We start from the raw sequence: 18,008 nt of genomic DNA, 5'->3' as shown, positions 1-18,008 counted from the left end.
ACCTTTTGGTTGTTACTCTGGCTGAACACGTGACACATTAGAACAACATATATATAATGATGTTAAATAAAACATGAGAAAATATATAGATTTTTATCTTTTTGTTTTTTTTCTTAAACTAGTGTTATGATTCTTCTTTCGTCTACAGAAGGGGAGTTGCGACAAAGCTGAATCCAAAATGACTTAACGGTGAATAAGTTGTCCGTTTTGTCCGACTGTGGCTTGAAGCTAAAAAGGCCTTGTCTAATATTTATAGAAGATTCATATATGTACAAATAAAATATGCATTGAAAACACCCCACCAGCTGGAAGGAAAGGATGTTCAGTTCATCTGTCAGGGGCTGGTCCCCATCCCCCGACGTACAGCAACCTTGGAAGAACTTTGTAGCCTCGTTGGCTACCGATAAAGAGGCCCCGATGAGAAAAATCAATATCAGTGCAGATTTACATGATATAAAAATAAAGAAAAAAAAGAAAGTAGGCTTAAGGGCAAGTGGTTATAAATGGCAGAGTGTGAGACTGGTTTTGGCAAATAAGCGTTCTGCTGTGCATGTGCGGCCCTCGAACAGAAGGTTGATGTTGCCGGGTTGTCTCGTAACCATGCAGCCTGAAGACACTGAGACGCCACGTGCATGACGTGCATGATGTGTGTGTGTGTGTGTGTGTGTGTGTGTGTGTGTGTGTGTGTGTGTGTGTGTGTGTGTGTGTGTGTGTGTGTGTGTATGAGCACAGATGTCCAGTCCCCTCACACACACTCCTCCGCCGACATCAGGAGTGGGTTGATGTACTCGAATCCTTCAAACTCAGACTGGTCGATCTTCTTGACCACATCGCTACGATAAAGAAAAGAGATTTATTTATTAAAGTGAAAACTGCATTTTATATTTGTTATAACAAAATTAAAAATGGAGAGATATAAAATAGGACTCACTCGTCATCAGGTGTTAGCTGGATGGGCTCATTGGTGAACTGGGCGTCAAAGTTGTCCAATCCGAATTCCCCTGAGATGTTGGGCTTGAAAGGAGGGACCACCTGCTTCTGCTCCAGCTGGAATAACAACACAGGAACCAGGTGAGAACTTAACAACCGTATCTGACAAAACACACTAAGCAATATTTAAAACTGAGTAATATTGACAAGTGAAGATCGAAAAGCAATTTGTCTGCAAACATTCCTTGTCGTTTATTAAAGTCAATAAATTTACTTGGACTTGTGCGTTGGTCAGGCAGCTGTTTGTAGGCGTCACTTTAGGCTCTGGGAAATTGTGATGCTAATAGTCACTTTTTCTTTGACATTTTATAGACTAAATAACTAATGGGTCAACTGAGAAAATAAATGGCAGATCAGGTCCTATCATTTATGTAAAATGCATCACCCTGATGACGCACTTAGCACCTCAGTGTCTCAGATTACATTCACTCACAGAGCCTCATGTGTCTGTAAGAATGCTCCCCCTGCAGGCCAATAGGGGCACGGCAGGACTAACGCTTAAGTTTATAGTGTGTGTGTGTGTGTGTGTGTGTGTGTGTGTGTGTGTGTGTGTGTGTGTGTGTGTGTGTGTGTGTGTGTGTGAGAGAGAGAGAGGAGGGAGGGACGTGGGAGGGGTGTAAGCTGATCCCTCCAGACACTCTGACCGACCGCTGGGTCTCTGCTCCAGACCAAACAGGGAAAAAGAGGTCATGGTGATCCCTGGCGAGCTGCCCTGTCTGTCTGTCTGTCTGTCTGTCTGTCTGTCTGTCTGTCTGTCTGTCTGTCTGTTCTTTCTTTCATTTGTAAAGATAATTTCTGTCAGTGTCTGAGAAGAGACTAAAAGTGCCTGATCATTTACATCTGTACAGTTTTCTTTTCTATAAAAACACTTTATATACACAAACATATATCAAATATAAATGTGTGTGTGTGTGTGTGTGTGTGTGTGTGTGTGTGTGTGTGTGTGTGTGTGTGTGTGTGTGTGTATATCTATCTATAAAAATATAAATATTGATGTTAATTTATAAATTCTATTTGTATAATCCAGTGAATTGAACCATAATAACGACAAAAGTACCAACATTTATGGACTATTTATGTACACATTTTTAAATAAACTGGCTTTCTAGCTCATCAGATCATTATGAAGCATAGTATAAGTTGTGTTCAGCCAAAGATGAAATGTGATTTGTATTAGTGAATCTCATCCCCAGCCCTTACCTGTGTGCAGTTGGCAAAAGATTTACTGTATTAAATTGTTGTTCACAAGATTTGTCGGTGTTGTTTGTTTGTTGGTTTCAGCTTCTCAAATGTGTTGATTTATTTTAGGTGATTGAAAATGGAATATTTTAGTGTTTCGGAGTCAGCCTCAGTAAGTCTGATTTCTTTGGCTCTGGCAACAGTCTAATCGAACAAATGATCAACAGATTGATCAATAAGGAAACAATTGCTAGATGCACTCAAACTTAGACTATGTGTAGCTAAGCCTCTCAGTCATTTGAATGTGTTGACAGCAACAGACATTTGTTTAACTTTACAGTTCCGTCTCTCATAAAACAGGAATGTTATTCGGTCTTAAATGTCTTCAACTTTTACTCACTGCTGAAACTGAGAACAGGAAGCTTCATAAATAGCCCAGTATTTTTAGCATGAGTTCAACTCTCAGTGAGATTCCTTGAAGGGATTCTGAAATGCCCAACATGGTCAACTGATTTACTTCATTTTAAATCGATTTAAATCGGGATTAAGGTGACGATCAAGGCAACTCCAGATAAGAAGAAGAGAGAGGGAAACCTGGAAAGAATACTCACAAGGTCCCAATCGACGTTTCTAAAGAATGGATGGCCCATGATGTCGGCAAAGCCCGTCTGAGGGTGGCAGCCTAGACGCTCCTTGGGATCCTGTGGGAGGGAGGGTGAAAGGAGGGTGAGAGACAGTTTGTAATGATGGTGGAGGAGACAGACGAAAATATCAGACGAGCAAGAAAGGAAGAGAGTGTGAGAAAGGAGAGAATTTGGAAGAAAGAAGAAAAAGAAGAGTGGATTTTGTTGGATATTATGGATCAGTGAAAAATTACAAGAGCCACATTGAGACACAGAAGGACGGGGGTGGAAAAAAAGATGAATGCTAGACGGTGAGAGATGGCAGTTGACTCCCGCTCAGGCCGTAATAATGTCATTCAGTGGGAGTCAACAATGTTTTAAGATTGATCCAGGTCGGTCTGACCCCTTCTTACCTTGTTGAGGAAGCCCTTGAGGACGCTGGCGGCTTTGACTGACAACGAGCGGGGGATTCGGATCTGTTTTTCCAATATTACTGCAGGAGGTGAGAGAAAAGGGGGAGGGAGGGGGAGACAGACGGTCTCTTGAGTCAAAAATGATGACACTGACACTGCTGCAGTTATGAGTTCAATCCTGTCGGGTATACTAATGTTGAACACGTATACAGAAGCCTTTCAATGAAGTGTCAATGGCTCTTGATGAAACTGTCTAGAAATATGACTTCAGTAACATTTTCATCCCCGTCAATAAACACTTTTCTGGCTGTTATGAGAAAACACCGACACATCTTGAAACAGTATTTACAATGAAACAACGGAACGCATTCACACATTTCCCTGTAACAGATGGCATGTGCCGTGTACTGGGAGAAGTGGCCATTGGAAAGGTGTCAATACAAAAGGTGTTACATGTTTCCACTGCGCTGTTTTTCCCTCCGGTTTGTGTGTGTGTGTGCGTATGTGTGTGTTACCTTGGAAGAGGTAGTCTTCTGTGTTCTGGTCCGGGTTGTCAGAGCTCCCGACGATGTCGAAGGGCGACCGGCCCGCCATCATCTCAAACATCAGCACACCCAGCGCCCACCAGTCCACACTAAACCCTGGAGAAACACACACACACACATTGAATGTTGGAGCACCAATATTTTAAACATTTATCAATAATAGAGCAACAAAACCAAGGTACAAATTAGCAATGAGTGTGCATGTTAAAGCACAGTTCTCATTAACTCATACACTTTACATTTATTTGCACAGAATTTGAGGGTTACTTAGCAACCACTCCCACCATACAAGCATAGCGGCAGTATTTTTGCATCCTTTCAGCCCTTGACAACAAATCTAATACATAACTGTTCAATGTTTTTTTCAGAGCAAGCCACTTAGGGCTTAAATACAGTATATGGAAATAAATACATAGGTGATTTATTAAAACTTTTTAATTATTTTACAAGATATATATATGTATAGATGTATTGTTTTATATCAATAAAGGAAAGGGTTTGATAGAATTTTTATCAAATTCAAAAACAGTATTGACTCCACTGAATCGAATCAGAATCCTTTCAATGTTCACAACATGTAACTACAAACTGAAAAGAAGATGAGAATCACAATACATGACAAGTTAGAAAGATAAGACATGTAGAAAGCTTTTCTCCAAATAATTTCATTTTGATGGTTTCTTGCATATTCAAGACTCTTATTGCTTCTTGTATTTTGATGGTGAACACTTAATAAATCAGTCTCAAAGTAATTATAATTGGTGGCTGGTTGTGCAGGCAGCACCCATGCAAAACCCAGTAACACGTGTTATTAATAAGGATTAATTATGTTATTTATCAGATAAACTAAACAGTTTGTCTTCATCTTAAAGCTTACATTGCTAAGAAAAATGGATTGTATAAAGTACCGTGGTGGGTCTAACTATTATACATGCATGTACGTTGATTTTGATGGTGGAACAATTTACTGTTCTGCCTCAATGTTAAGAGTTTTCTGAAGGCCTTTTTTCACAGCAGACATCTTCACTTGTCATTGCAGGAAATGCAGAAGTGTAAACATTAAAAATGGCTTTGTTCTATTTTACTGGCTCCCATGCAAAACGCTGGTATGACTCAACAGTGGATCCTATCGCTATGATACCTCTGTTGGTAACCAGGGAGATTTCTTTTCTATTTCCACTGTCCATCAATCCATCCATTTTCCTTCCGCTTATCCGGAATTTATAGATATGTTTATTTCTAGCTCTTGTTGCTCATTTTTCTGCTGCAGAGATTGTTGTAAATGTTATCATATTTTTCTATCTTATTTTATGTATACTCATTTGATGAAGACTTTTCATGTAGTCTGCACCATGTAGCCGCCACAATCATGACTGAGAGCAGCATCCCCGATATTACTGCATTATGCTTCCTATATTGTATTATAGCAAATAAAAGGATTGCATTTCTAGTAAGTGATTGTGTGCTGCGGCTCTCACCATAATCCTCTCCTCTCAGTATTTCGGGGGCGATGTAATTGGGTGTACCACAGAACGTGCTCGTTGTATCGCCTGGTCTCAAGCCCTCCTGCAAAAACAAAAAAGATCATGAGCTCATCAGAGATTGTTACAGAGGGATGTAAACTTACACTTGCGCAGCTTTGCAGGTGCTTTTATCCAAAGTGCATTGTGGTACCATTAGAGACTACATTTTTCATACACATTAAACTGCAATCCACACCTTGCACATGCCGTAGTCTGTCAGTTTGATGTGTCCTTCAGAGTCCAGCAGCACGTTGTCGAGCTTCAGATCTCTGTAGATGATTCCCCGCTCGTGGAGGTAGTTGAGCGCCAAACTGATCTCCGCGGAGTAGAATCTGAAAGAGAGATTCAACTGCATTCAAAAATCCAACATGACTACAAAGACACGACGTGACATCAATCTTATTCCTTTTAATTAGACGTGAGACAAAATGTGTGACTCTACCTGGCGTGTTCTTCTGGGAGTTTCCTTTGTCTCTGCATGTGGAACATTAGATCTCCACCGTTCACATATTCAATAACAAAGAACAATCTGTAAAACAGGCAAATGTTGGAGAGGTTTAGATTTTTTCAATTGGCTTCTTACTATCTGTAATGAACACACCTTTTTTTTTTAACATGGATATTAAAAAAAGAAAGAAGAGATACTAATCAACAAAAAGAGGTACAGCACGATTAGCCATCATCATAACACAGATATGTTGATTATTTTCAGATTCAAATATGTAAAAAGAGTATCTAATGTTCTGTAGCTTGATGCACTTTGGTACTCCAAATAAGATTTTTATTTTGTAAGTTATAAAAGTGTAATGTGTAACTTCCTTGTACCAATCAGGACTTTGGACAAAAATGATAATGACTGTTATGTGGTTCTTTGATTATATCGCCAGTCCACTGTCAATAAAATCTGATCAAACTACACCAACACAGTCCGGATGAAACAGTTTTAATTATTAATAAATAATAATTTCATTAATTCAATTTCAGCTGAACTTTAATTTTGTTACTTATTTATTTGTATACGATTAATGCGACAAAGAAATACTAATGATTTGAAACAAAGTTTTCAGGCACTTTAACCATGACTGGGATCTTCCGATGACCTCATTTTTCCTGACCTTAACAAAGTGCTCTGGTTATGTTTAATGGACCTTAACCACAGCAGCAGCAGCAGGTGAGGAAACGCTCGTATGCGTCATATTGAAACAATCATGTATTTTTTCGTGACACACTGACATACAACAGAATTTGACATTTGGCTTGTTATGACAAGGATTCTTCTATAAGCAGTCACATGTTTGAACGACATTTCAATTCATTTTATATTATTCTAAAACATATCAAATAAATCAGATTCTTTTTTTACACCAAAATAATTGCAGACTTTCCCCAAAGCCGAGTGACTCAAACAGGAGAGATGCTCTCACCTGCTTTCTGTCTGGAAACAGGAATGGAGGCCGACCAGGAAGGGGTGATTGGAGGCCTGCTCAAAAACGTGCTTTTCTGTTTGGACCCAGTCGATATCCTTGAAGAGAACCACACAAAGACACACCCCAAAGTGTAAATCAGAGATCATTCGGACAGAGTACCCTTGAACTTAATAAAAAGCTGAATAAGCACAGTGCTTGATCGACCATCCCGTCCAGATACAGAACGGGCTGGGCAGCGGCAGCCTAAAGGGCTGAGCCAGTAGAAGCAGGTCTCTATTGATGGCTGGATGATAATATGTCTGGACACGGATGCGGCTGGCGCTGACAGGGCAGGGACAGCAGAACACTTCAACATTGATCGAAAGGCACTTGTCAGTTTGTCAATCACGCTAAGTGCACCTAATCAAGGCTAACTACTCCCATTGCCTCTGGCTGTGCCGCTACATGTGGGATCAATTTCTGATGACATGATGGTTTATCTACACCTTCTTAGAAAGACTGATGGCTCGGAAGAGGGTCTGTCAACTAAACTCAAAGTGCTTCAGACAAGATACACAAGGCGGGTGTTCGATGACAAGAGACAAATCCTCCCTGTGCTATGAATAACAGCTCTGATTGATTGTGCTAATTGCATTAATTATACACGGCAGTGACAGAAGACTTACAACTTCACCATCAACTATTCTCACAACTCAATAGATGGAGTTGGTGTTTTATTGTCACTCTGGACAGACTTAAAGGGACAGTTACGCTCATGAGATGTAGATATACACCTCTAAATCTCAAAAGAAGATGGCTGGTGCATCTGAATTACAAGTTGTTGTAGTTGTTATCAGTCACTTGTCACTTTATTAACAAATAAGTATGATGATATAAACATCTAAAACTTGATTAGTCGATTAATTTATAAGTTATTTGATATTATTAAAAACTTCATCATTAATTCATTTAAGTTGTTTTTAAAGAAAAAATACCAATGGTTATCTGATTCCAGCCACTCCAATGTGTACAAAAAAGATATCTGAAGACATTTCCTTCAATTATTTTCTACCATTTTGAAGTAAAAACCATCAAACAACTGAGAAAATAGTTGATTGATTAATCCATACTGAAAATAATTGTAACTGGGAGCAGTGGAAACAGCAGTTATAATGATCATTTTGTATGTTTTTTTTGACAAATAAGATGAAACCTCGGCAGACGGACCTGCATGTATAGATTCAAACAATGCAAAAGTCTCATTAACAGTAAGTAGTACAAAAGAATCAAATGGAGTTCCATGGTAACCTCGCACAGAAGCTGGATTCTTGCGATGTCACAAGATCACACGAGATTCGCAGGATCACATTTCACATGAAAATCCATCTTGTCAGGCTTCAAGTAATGAGTTTCTGTCCGGTAAACCAGAGCACTAACCAATCAGGGTTAGCGTGGATGCTCAGATAGTATCACTTCTATCAAAACTCGAGATTATTTGTTCGAAACAAGAGCGAAGAACGACACTGAATGTGAGTTTGATTGACAGATGGTTCATCCATTCACCTGCAGTATTTTTTCCCCCCAAAGTTTCCAATGACAGCTTCTCATGGAACTGGTCAGGTTAGTTTGATATAATTGTATTCAATCAGAATCCTTTTGTTTGGGGAATAAAGACATCGTTTTTTTGTTTAGTTTTTCGTTCTCTCTTTCAGCACATACAACGCTGCTCTGTGATATTCATTAACCCTGTACTGACTCATTTTCTCTTTGCTACAAGGTAAACATTAAGCATGGGACTTCCCCTCCTGCAAATATTGCATTTCACTGTTGACTCTTCGGAATGGTTAAGTCATAAAATATCCGTGATTTAAGTTATGGTTTGAGGCTTTTTCCGCCATGTTCAGTAAGTCAGTCTTGTTAACAACCGTGTCATTGAGTTAGCACGTGTTTGTTTACCTCACCAGCTTTTTTCTCTTTGAAGGCGCCTGTAGTGTGAGAAAGAGGCAAAAGAGAATATCTAAGAGAGATCGTGAATGAAAAATTCGATACGGGATTCGTTGGGCACGGAATTGGATCCAAAATGACCGGCTATCAAACCAACCCCTAATTATAACCAAATAATAAGTAAACATATCCTTTAAATCATAACCCACCAACTCTCTGAGTCAGAGTCCATGCAAAGGCTGACCAACAACCGTCGTACCGCCATCATTTTGACTCTGATTGTTCGTTGTTCACCGGCGTGGTTTACCTCATCGTCATTGACCAGCTCCTTCTTCACCACCTTCATGGCGTAGATGCGCTCTGTCTTCTTCAGCTGCACCAACAGCACCTTGGCGTAGCTGCCTCGGCCGATCACCCTCAGCAGATCAAAGTCTGCCAGGCCGAGGCTGGAGGGCGATTTCCCCGTGTCTCTACTGCTGCGCGCCTGGGGGAGAAATTAACACAGAGTGAGAGGGCTCACAGGAAAGTCTATCAAACGAACGGTACACAACATAACGTGAAGTCAACTCTGAGACAATCTATCACGCAACATTTCACAACATCGGCCTTCATCAACAGTTTTTTGTTTAATGAACTATTGATAGAGCTGGTGATTTGGATTGCTCACGAGGGTGATTTCGTTCGGATGGTTTGTAAATTAACTTTTAAGTGCACCACTTTTTCATAGTGAATCTTAGTAATGACTTTCTTGTCTTTATTAAATACCATCTTGCTGCCTCCATCAGCTTAGGCGCGCGTTGTATTAGTCTCGCTTCTCTGTAAACCTGATTACAATCGTCACCATTTCTTCACCTATCTTCCTCTCTCTTCTCACCCCACCGGTAATCTGTTCTGTAGTGAACCGTTTCCACCGCCTATCAATCTAACCTTCACTCCACGCGACGACCCCCCCCCATCCCCAGAGTCGACATGGAACCATAGATAAGATCATTTGGCTTGCCCTCTCTTATCTTCGTCTATCTGTGTCCAACTCGATCCATTTTTATCAATCCTGCTCTGTCCGACAACCCTCCCCCCAAACTACATACCCGGCCATTAATCAGCCTTGAGTGTTAAGAGCTGTGATAAAAGGTTACTTTATTAGCCCCACCAAAGTAAATCAATACCCACACCACTGCGAGGCTGCCTCCGTCTGCATGTACTCTGTTTCACACATGCACAGCAGGTGGAAGAAGGATAACCCAAATGTATACGATGGCAAAATAAGCAGAAAAAAAAAAAAAACCTGCTTCCAATTACAGGTGATTTTATTCTTTCTCTCCATCTTCTCACACAAAAAGCGTTGATCTCTCACTCTAAATATACACACACACAGACACACATATACATATACATCTAGACAACACCACAGATTGACAGACGATGAGTTACACATCACGGGTGTTTGAAAAGATTTTTCTCTCTCACCTCTTTCTCTTCTCCGTCATAAGTCAAGCTTTCTCTGGAGTCTTTATTCTGAGGGCCTGAGAGAGGAGAAAGTGACAGACAGACAGAAGGAGAGGGGGAGGCAGGGGAGAAAAAAGAGATGGGAGAAAGAGGAGAGAAAGTAGGTGAGAGACAGTCACACGCTTCGTTCACAGCCCTGCAGTCGTCTCTCTCCGCTTGGTTAGTTAAGAAAAAAACATTTTTTATCCACCGTTGTTTAACAAAACAACACAACCACATAAATAATACATTTAATGTAACTTTTTTTGTACTTGTGATCATTTAAAATCATACTAATCTACATAGACGCATTTCAAAACAGACTTAAACGAAGATATTTGCATCCAAATGTTTCCAGGATTGCATCCCACAACTTCCCAGGTGGCCTTTAGGTATTTATGGTGGAAGGCGTTTCAACTGCCGCACAAACAGCAGCGACAGCGACCCTAAGCCCTCTCATTCCAGTCAGCCTCCCAGCCACCTGACTGGACTTACGTCTGGTGCTGTAGGTAAACCCCCAAATGCAGCTGACCCAACTCGTAGTCTGGGTGGTCCCTGCTACACCAATACTTACTATATGTGCTATTTATGGATAAGTCTCGTGATGATACTCTGTATTTCTCATGAAGTCAATAAATCCCAGGCAAATCCCTGGCCTGATATTTCTTACATACCTCTGCGCTATAAGGCTCCATTGTTGTTCAAAAACACATCAGTTAGCCACACCTTTGCACAGAGTGACATGTTCCTTTCATACGATGAACACACAACGTGCTCTATAGTTTATTTTGAGTCGATCCCTAAAACAGCGTCCTGCTGCGGTAAATACATGAGTGAAAAACGCCCGAAACAAAAACACTATTTATTCCTGTTTGAGTAAAATCGTCATAAAAACATGTTTTTTTTTTGTTGCCTGTATTTGGTAGCTGACAGCGTGGAGAGATAGACAACATGTGTAGACTGAGGAGTACGACATGCAACAAAGGTACACAGCTGGAATCAAAACAGGAATTTGGCAGTTGGTTGGTATGCTTATTAACACCTGCTTGCTCCTGTTTTAGTCTTTCTTTAAAAACTAATATATGTTAGTGATCTGTGTTTAAAGATTTAAATCTTCCAAACAAGTGAAGAGACTTGGTTTGGCTTGGTTATGGTATTTGTTGACAATAACAAAAATAAAAGATATCGGCAGCCTTATCTTTTAAGAGCCAAAAGAATGGCAAAGAGTTTCATAAGTTAGAGAGTGTACCTAAAAAGATTTAAATAATTCTGGGTAAAAAAAAAAAAAAGTAAAACATGCACCAATGTTCAAAAGTGCATAAATCAACAGAAGCATTTAATTTGAGCCACAGTTTGTGACAGATGGCACTTTGTCTCCCATGTGCTTTTTCTATATTTATGTGCTTCTAAACCAAGTTATGTTGTGCATTTGTAAACACAAAGTGTGGATGCAACATCAGTGTGTGTGTGTGTGTGTGTGTGTGTGTGTGTGTGTGTGTGTGTGTGTGTGTGTGTGTGTGTGTGTGTGTGTGTGTGTGTGTATTACCTGGCTGTTCAGTTTGGTCTAATTGATTCGATGGCGCACCGGGCATGATTGGTTCCTAGACAACAACATTAGTCATTAAGTATAATCGGCAGTGAAAAAACAGAAGACAATCTTAAGCATATGTATGAGTCATGGACGATAACGATCCACTTCACGGCATCAAGCTAATGAATGTGACGCTCGCCACAGCCCTCACCTGGATCATCTGTCTGCCACACTCCACTGTGACCAGTTTGTGACACTTCTTGTGCACCAGCAGTTTGCAGTTGATGCATTTGTAGCCTTGTCTTCCCAGACCCCAGATTCGGTCTGTACAGATGGCGCAGTGGGCTCGCTGCTCAGGAGGGCAGACACGGAACAATCATCATCACAAAGCGAGCACACATTATATTCCAGGAGATGAAACATGAAGCCCTGATGGTCTACAATTAAATCATTCTGCGTTACCACCACCCCTCTTACTGCATCAATCGATACAAAGTGAAATTACTTCTGGTCAATGGATGTCTCATCCTCCTTTAGATACAAATAAAAGAACTAAGCTTTTAAATGTACATTGTGTTTGGGTTTTACAAGTAAGGCAGTCGATGTAAACCCAACTATAATAATTGGACAATGATAATGTTAAATATGTGAAATACACATTGTTACATGAGTTAATAGTGTGATATACTGAACAACATTCATAGTCACATCTCACCCTGTTGAAGCGCTTGGCCTGAAAGGCGTGACCACTAGCATAGTAAAGCTTCCTCCAGCGCCTCGCTCCACGCCGATATATAGACTCTGTGAAAAGAGGAAAATGGATGGAAAATGAAATTAATTTATGGATTTCGACCAAAGCTCTCTACAAATTGCCCGTAATTCACCTATTCATTCATTCATTCATAGACCTATGGTGGCAGAAACCAGAGCCATATAAGGCCTGTCCATCGAGAGCATCTCGAGGTTCAGTGATATGCTCAAGGACATTTCAACATGTGGACAGGAGGAGCCAGGGATCGAAATGATGTTTAAAGGAGAACACGATCTACCTCCTGAGCCACAGCCACTCAGATGGAGGGCTGAGTCCTGCTTCATCTGTCCCTGTGCATTTGTGTAATAGTGTGGAGAAAACCAGTTTGATCTCGATGAGGAACCTAAAATTTTCATCTGCAGTATCATTTTCTCCAACATTATGAAATGATTTCATTATCCTGCTGCTAAGCTAAACTAAGGCCAGTGTGTTTATTTTAAGGGACTGGAATCATAGCCCTCATGCAATCAAACTACAATTTGAACTTTTGAAATTATGTTAAAAAAATTGTTTTCCACTATATGTGACACTATCACGTAAATTCACTGTCATATACGGTGTGGGAACACAATTTTCTGCTTTGAATCTGAAGTAGAATGTTTAAAAAAACATTTTCCTTCTGAACTCACTATTGATATAATTTGTGTACACATTTAAAATGTAAAAGGTAAATTAAATATATGTTTCTTTGGGGCCCCTGCTGCTTAGATTGGTAGAACTAAAGAAATAAAAGGTTTAACTCACTGTCTTCTCCCGGACACGGCATGCCAGGTTTCTCTGGTACACATGGGAACACTGTGAGGGGAAAAAAACATTAAAAAACAGTTACATTTCTAATGTCCATTTCATCTAAAGGAGGCGAGTCTGGCAGGATTCATGTGAGGGTGCTTGTACGCCGCTGGGTACATTTCACTTCCTCTCATCATGGCGGCCGTTAGGACTACCTGTAGCAAACCTGTCGCCTCGAGACATTCGCACTGAAATTCATTCATGTTGTTCTTATGATGTTACAAGCGTGTGTGCAACATACAGTAGAGAAAGAAAAAGACACAAACTTAAAGAAGACGACAAAGATTACATGTGCGTATGTATGTATGTGTGTGCGTATGTATGTGTGTATGTGTGTGTGTGTGTGTGTGTGTGTGTGTGTGTGTGTGTGTATATATATATATATATGTGTGTGTGTGTGTGGGGAAACAGAGAGACAGTTCAAGCCAGACTGGGGGCAGTGTGAGTCAGAGGCGAGGCGTGGGCTCCAGCCGACAAGCTCGTTAACGAGCAGACCCGACGCCCCCTGCGGCACCGTCACATCCTCTCCCCCCCCCCCTCCTCCGTTCATCCTCTGCCGTCTCGCTGGCATCCACTGACACTCTTGACCCCTCACCTCTGATCTGATTAAAACTTTACATTTACCACACAGCCGACCCCCCGTTCCTTTTCACCCCGGGTTACATGCTTATACACACACAGAGCCTGTCAATCAAATGTTCCATATCACTCGCCCGACCCCCACTCCACCCTCTGCGTCTGAGTTAGCCCTGACCTACCGAATCATGAAGTTGTGCAACTGTTTGTCAAGAAGGCTAAGCTCAGACGAGGATGTGAAGTAGCTGAAGGGCCCACAGACAGACGCCACGAGCAGAAGTAATTTTTACAGGTCAGTGCAGCATTAACCGTCTGCTTTGATGCTTATTTGTTGTGTACAGAATCTAGCCATCTGTGTTCAGGTTTTATCAGACATGTAAAAGAACAGACTATTTAAAAAATGGAAAATACCTTAAAGGCAAGCAGCATAAGCTAGTCATCAAAAACAGTGAGTTTAAGTTGGGTGGTGAACCAATTTTAAATGTTATTTACATTTTTGTGGCCCGACATGAAGCCAGACAAAGAGGAAAAACCCATTTTCAGACAAATAAACTTCAGACTGCAAGTTAACCAAATATAAATGTCTATTTTAGTGAGATTGATAGGATTGTCAGCTGTCTGTCACGAACCTCGGCAATCACCATGGTAACATACGCTGCACGACAAACCTGCAGGTTAACTTCACACGTTTACATCAAGTGACAAGTCATGAAGAGCTTCTAACAAACAGAAAGACTCCCTAAAGTCGGTGAACTGTACTTTATTAGTTAAAGACGTTTGTTGATTCAGGATCAGTATTGTTAAAGACAAATAAATTATATATTATTATTATTATATATTATATTTTTAAAGAGCAGTTTTCTGTGTTTCTTTTGTGTACATGTGTTGTGATAATAGCTGGTTGTTATAGTCAGTGCTCCGATTCAACCCTTCACTTTGAATGTGGAATAGTACTTTGACTATTGACATTTTGAGTGAACACCAATTTTGAGACTTAATCCACAGTTTGGTTTTTGGTCCCTGATCCCAGGGTGGAACCCCGTTGTTATTATTAATACATGTATATAATCCTATTGTCATTAACAATTTCATTTATGTCTATCATTTAATTTTCATACTTGCTACTTAGAACAAAAAGATGCTCCTTCCAGATCCCAACACTGACTGTGTCGATGTTTTTACACTCTCAGCTCAGAATGAAATGAGGTGACTTTGTGTGATATAATGTAAACATTGTTAATAAGCTCCTTGTAGCTCATAATAAGCTCCTATGAATATAAATGCCATTCAGATAGACATCCGGCATTTACTACCTTTCTTCTCTTCTGCTCGATCTCTGTTTTGGCAGAAGATACTTATGAAGTCTTAAATTACTTTTATATGTGCATCACATTTTCACAATAGACAAAACAGCCAAATATACACAATCTACACTTAAGACAAGTATAATAATTCCAACACATATTCAAACCCTTACTCTTGATGTTATTCAATTATTTCTAGTGTTCCCAAAGCTTGTAAATCTATTGTAAAAATTTGATTATATTTTATACATTTCCCCTGGTTGAAAGTAATTTCTTTCCTGTTGCTATAATTGATTTTTCCTGCAGGTATCTCAGTTTCAGCAAGAAGTTCTTCACTCATTATTTTCATGATATCACTTGTAATTAGGAAAATCCACCTTTTTCACACGCTCATAGCTGAATAGGAAAACGGATCAGAGAGCACAAGATGATAACCAGCTTCTTGATACCAGCTGTCCCGAATCGACAATGTTAGGCTCATTGAAACCCGGTAACCTTAAAGTGAGCCAGACTTAGTTGGACTTATTCATTGTATGTCATGCCCCAGATACCAAAAGGGGTAAATTGGGTTAGGCTTTTCTGAAATTGAGATATCACGTATATTTCTCTTCATGTCAATTTAAAACTGGAGCCTGCCAACACTCCTGAATTGATTATTTTGAAATGCATACACAAATATTACATTACACATAAAAATAATGTAAATTATTAATATTTTCTGTTCTGTTTAGGTACTGGTAAATATATTTTCACATTTGTAATGTTTGCAAAGAAAGCAGTTTGCAGACAGATTTTGATTAAAAAAAACAAACCAAAAAAACGTAATACTATTATTTCTACTGTGTATTTAACTATAAAAATATATGAAAAAAGGAAATTCTGTCTTTATCCAAAAGAATGTGAAGATTGATTGTATTTGACTTTGCAATGAGAGGAAACATTTTGCATGATTACTTTCCTGCACAATTAGCAGCTTAGACTAATTACTAGTCCTGGCAGGCAGCTAACTACTAAACAGACCAGTTTCTGTTCTTGCCAAAACTGCCTTGTTGATCCGTGTTGGCCTGACGTCTGGTGCGCTGCAGCTCGATGAGCAGAAATGGAAACAGTAATGCTGCCAAACTTGACTGGTCATAAAAAAAAGCTCACCGGGGAGGAGAGAGGACTATTTGTAGATCAGAAAACATAACAGGCTTCTCATATGGACCTCTTACTGACCAAGCCCCTTGTGTCAATCAACATCTTACTGTGTACAAGAGAACATCCTGTGACATAAATCCTTAAACTGTTCGCTGTAAAGGTTTGAATGTGAGGCTCACCGTGGATAATGAGCTCCGAGTCTTTGTTGAGTTCGTAGAGACGCAGGGCTTCTTCCAGCTCCAGCTGAGACGACACGGTGCAGGGGTCACCTGACAGCAGAGGAGAGACACGATGTCACTCATCACATATAAAAATAATAAAAATAACAGGTTATTAGGAGAAATCAGGTGCAGAGCCAAATCAGCGAATGTTTTTACAACCTTCTGAACTAACCTTGTTTCTCTCAAACCTCAGTTACCTAAACAAGATTTCTACTTTTTGATAGTGCACTATTGAGACACGACTCTGCAGCTTGAAGGCAATATTTTAATATATTATTTGGACGGGCAGCACAGTGAGAGAACAGCCACTGTAGTGAGAGGACAGGTACTGTGGATAGTTTACTTCTTACTGTCTGAATTTTCATAAATAATACACTGTTCAGCAGCAGAAACTGATTTATTTTAGTTTGAGTCAGAGCAGGTGTTTAATTTTTTGAGATACAAGTAGAGCTGATTGTTGATTAAACGTCTAATATTTTAATAATGGTATTTTTTTTTTTTAAAGCAAATAAGCAGAGTTTTATTTACACAAATGTGAGGATTTTATGCTTTCTTAGTCAAACATGATAGTAAACTAAATATCTTTGGGTTTGGGGCTGTTGGTTGTAAATACAAGACGCTTGAAGTTGCAACCTTGGCCTCATTTTTTTGTATTTTTCAAGAAATGAATCGTCATAACTTTAAATGAAAAAGTAAGACACAGCGCTAAAGGTAACAAATATTTCCTTCATGCCTCTGCACTGCTGCCAAACTGATATACGTCCAGCTTTGTATTAAACAAGTTTTTGTGAGAATAGCCAACAACCCGTGCCCTCCCTGTGTTCCTCATTAGATGCTTGTATCTGTGCAGCTTTTAACACATTTTATTTTCTCACCTCTGTTTCCTTACCTATTGACAGATGCCATCATTTTCTTTTTGTATTATCAAGTTTTTTACTTTCACATGCTAACATGTTATAGAATCCCATAAAGGGAACCAGCTTTTTAATTTCATGACATTTAAATCTGGTAATTGCAGAAAATCTATAATGACCAGGTTACTTTTAATTGCACAGAATCACAATAAAAGGAATAACTATTAATTGTTTCGCATACTGTATTTTCCAGAGCAAAAGGTTGTGAGGGTTAAAGGTTGGTCATACAGTACGGCAGCATGACATTTAAAGAAAAAAAAAAAAAAACTTCCAATCATTATTGGTGTGATATAAATTGCAATACATGAACATCGAGTAAACATAAAAAGAAAACTGCGGCAGTCGATGTTGCCATTTCAAAATAGTTTCCTTCTTATTGTACAGGCTTATTTGCACAGTGATCAATCTAAGTAAATAATTAAAAAAACACTCAGACGCAGATCTAATTATTTCCTTATCATAAACAGTCAGCTGACACACTCGCAGAGGCAGCGCGAGACGATACTGAGGTCACTGATTCTATTTTTAGCGCTCTACCTAACTAATCAGATCCGCAAACCACTGACTTTAAAAATAGCTTGAGAACAGAAACTATGACACACAGCGATAATTTA

General features: G+C 39.6%; 1 protein-coding gene across 1 annotated transcript in view; it reads right to left on the bottom strand.

Annotated features, from left to right (window-relative positions):
- Nucleotides 1-666: 666 nt before the first annotated feature.
- Nucleotides 667-18,008, bottom strand: part of prkci (protein kinase C, iota) — a 28,600-nt gene continuing 11,258 nt past the window's right edge. Inside the window, exons 3-18 of the mRNA XM_054623254.1 lie at nt 16,439-16,528; nt 13,195-13,245; nt 12,355-12,440; nt 11,851-11,988; nt 11,655-11,709; nt 10,091-10,146; nt 8,931-9,107; nt 6,698-6,795; nt 5,716-5,802; nt 5,470-5,605; nt 5,229-5,316; nt 3,721-3,846; nt 3,206-3,285; nt 2,781-2,870; nt 932-1,047; nt 667-833 (exon numbers count right to left, since the gene is read on the bottom strand). Coding sequence (XP_054479229.1) covers nt 746-833; nt 932-1,047; nt 2,781-2,870; nt 3,206-3,285; nt 3,721-3,846; nt 5,229-5,316; nt 5,470-5,605; nt 5,716-5,802; nt 6,698-6,795; nt 8,931-9,107; nt 10,091-10,146; nt 11,655-11,709; nt 11,851-11,988; nt 12,355-12,440; nt 13,195-13,245; nt 16,439-16,528 — 1,562 coding nt within the window. The 3' untranslated portion in view covers nt 667-745. The remainder of the gene's footprint in view (nt 834-931; nt 1,048-2,780; nt 2,871-3,205; nt 3,286-3,720; nt 3,847-5,228; nt 5,317-5,469; nt 5,606-5,715; nt 5,803-6,697; nt 6,796-8,930; nt 9,108-10,090; nt 10,147-11,654; nt 11,710-11,850; nt 11,989-12,354; nt 12,441-13,194; nt 13,246-16,438; nt 16,529-18,008) is intronic.

Source organism: Anoplopoma fimbria, chromosome 3 (assembly GCF_027596085.1).
Source record: "Anoplopoma fimbria isolate UVic2021 breed Golden Eagle Sablefish chromosome 3, Afim_UVic_2022, whole genome shotgun sequence".
Taxonomy (NCBI): Eukaryota; Metazoa; Chordata; class Actinopteri; order Perciformes; family Anoplopomatidae; genus Anoplopoma; species Anoplopoma fimbria.
This window is presented reverse-complemented; position numbering and strand designations above follow the sequence as displayed.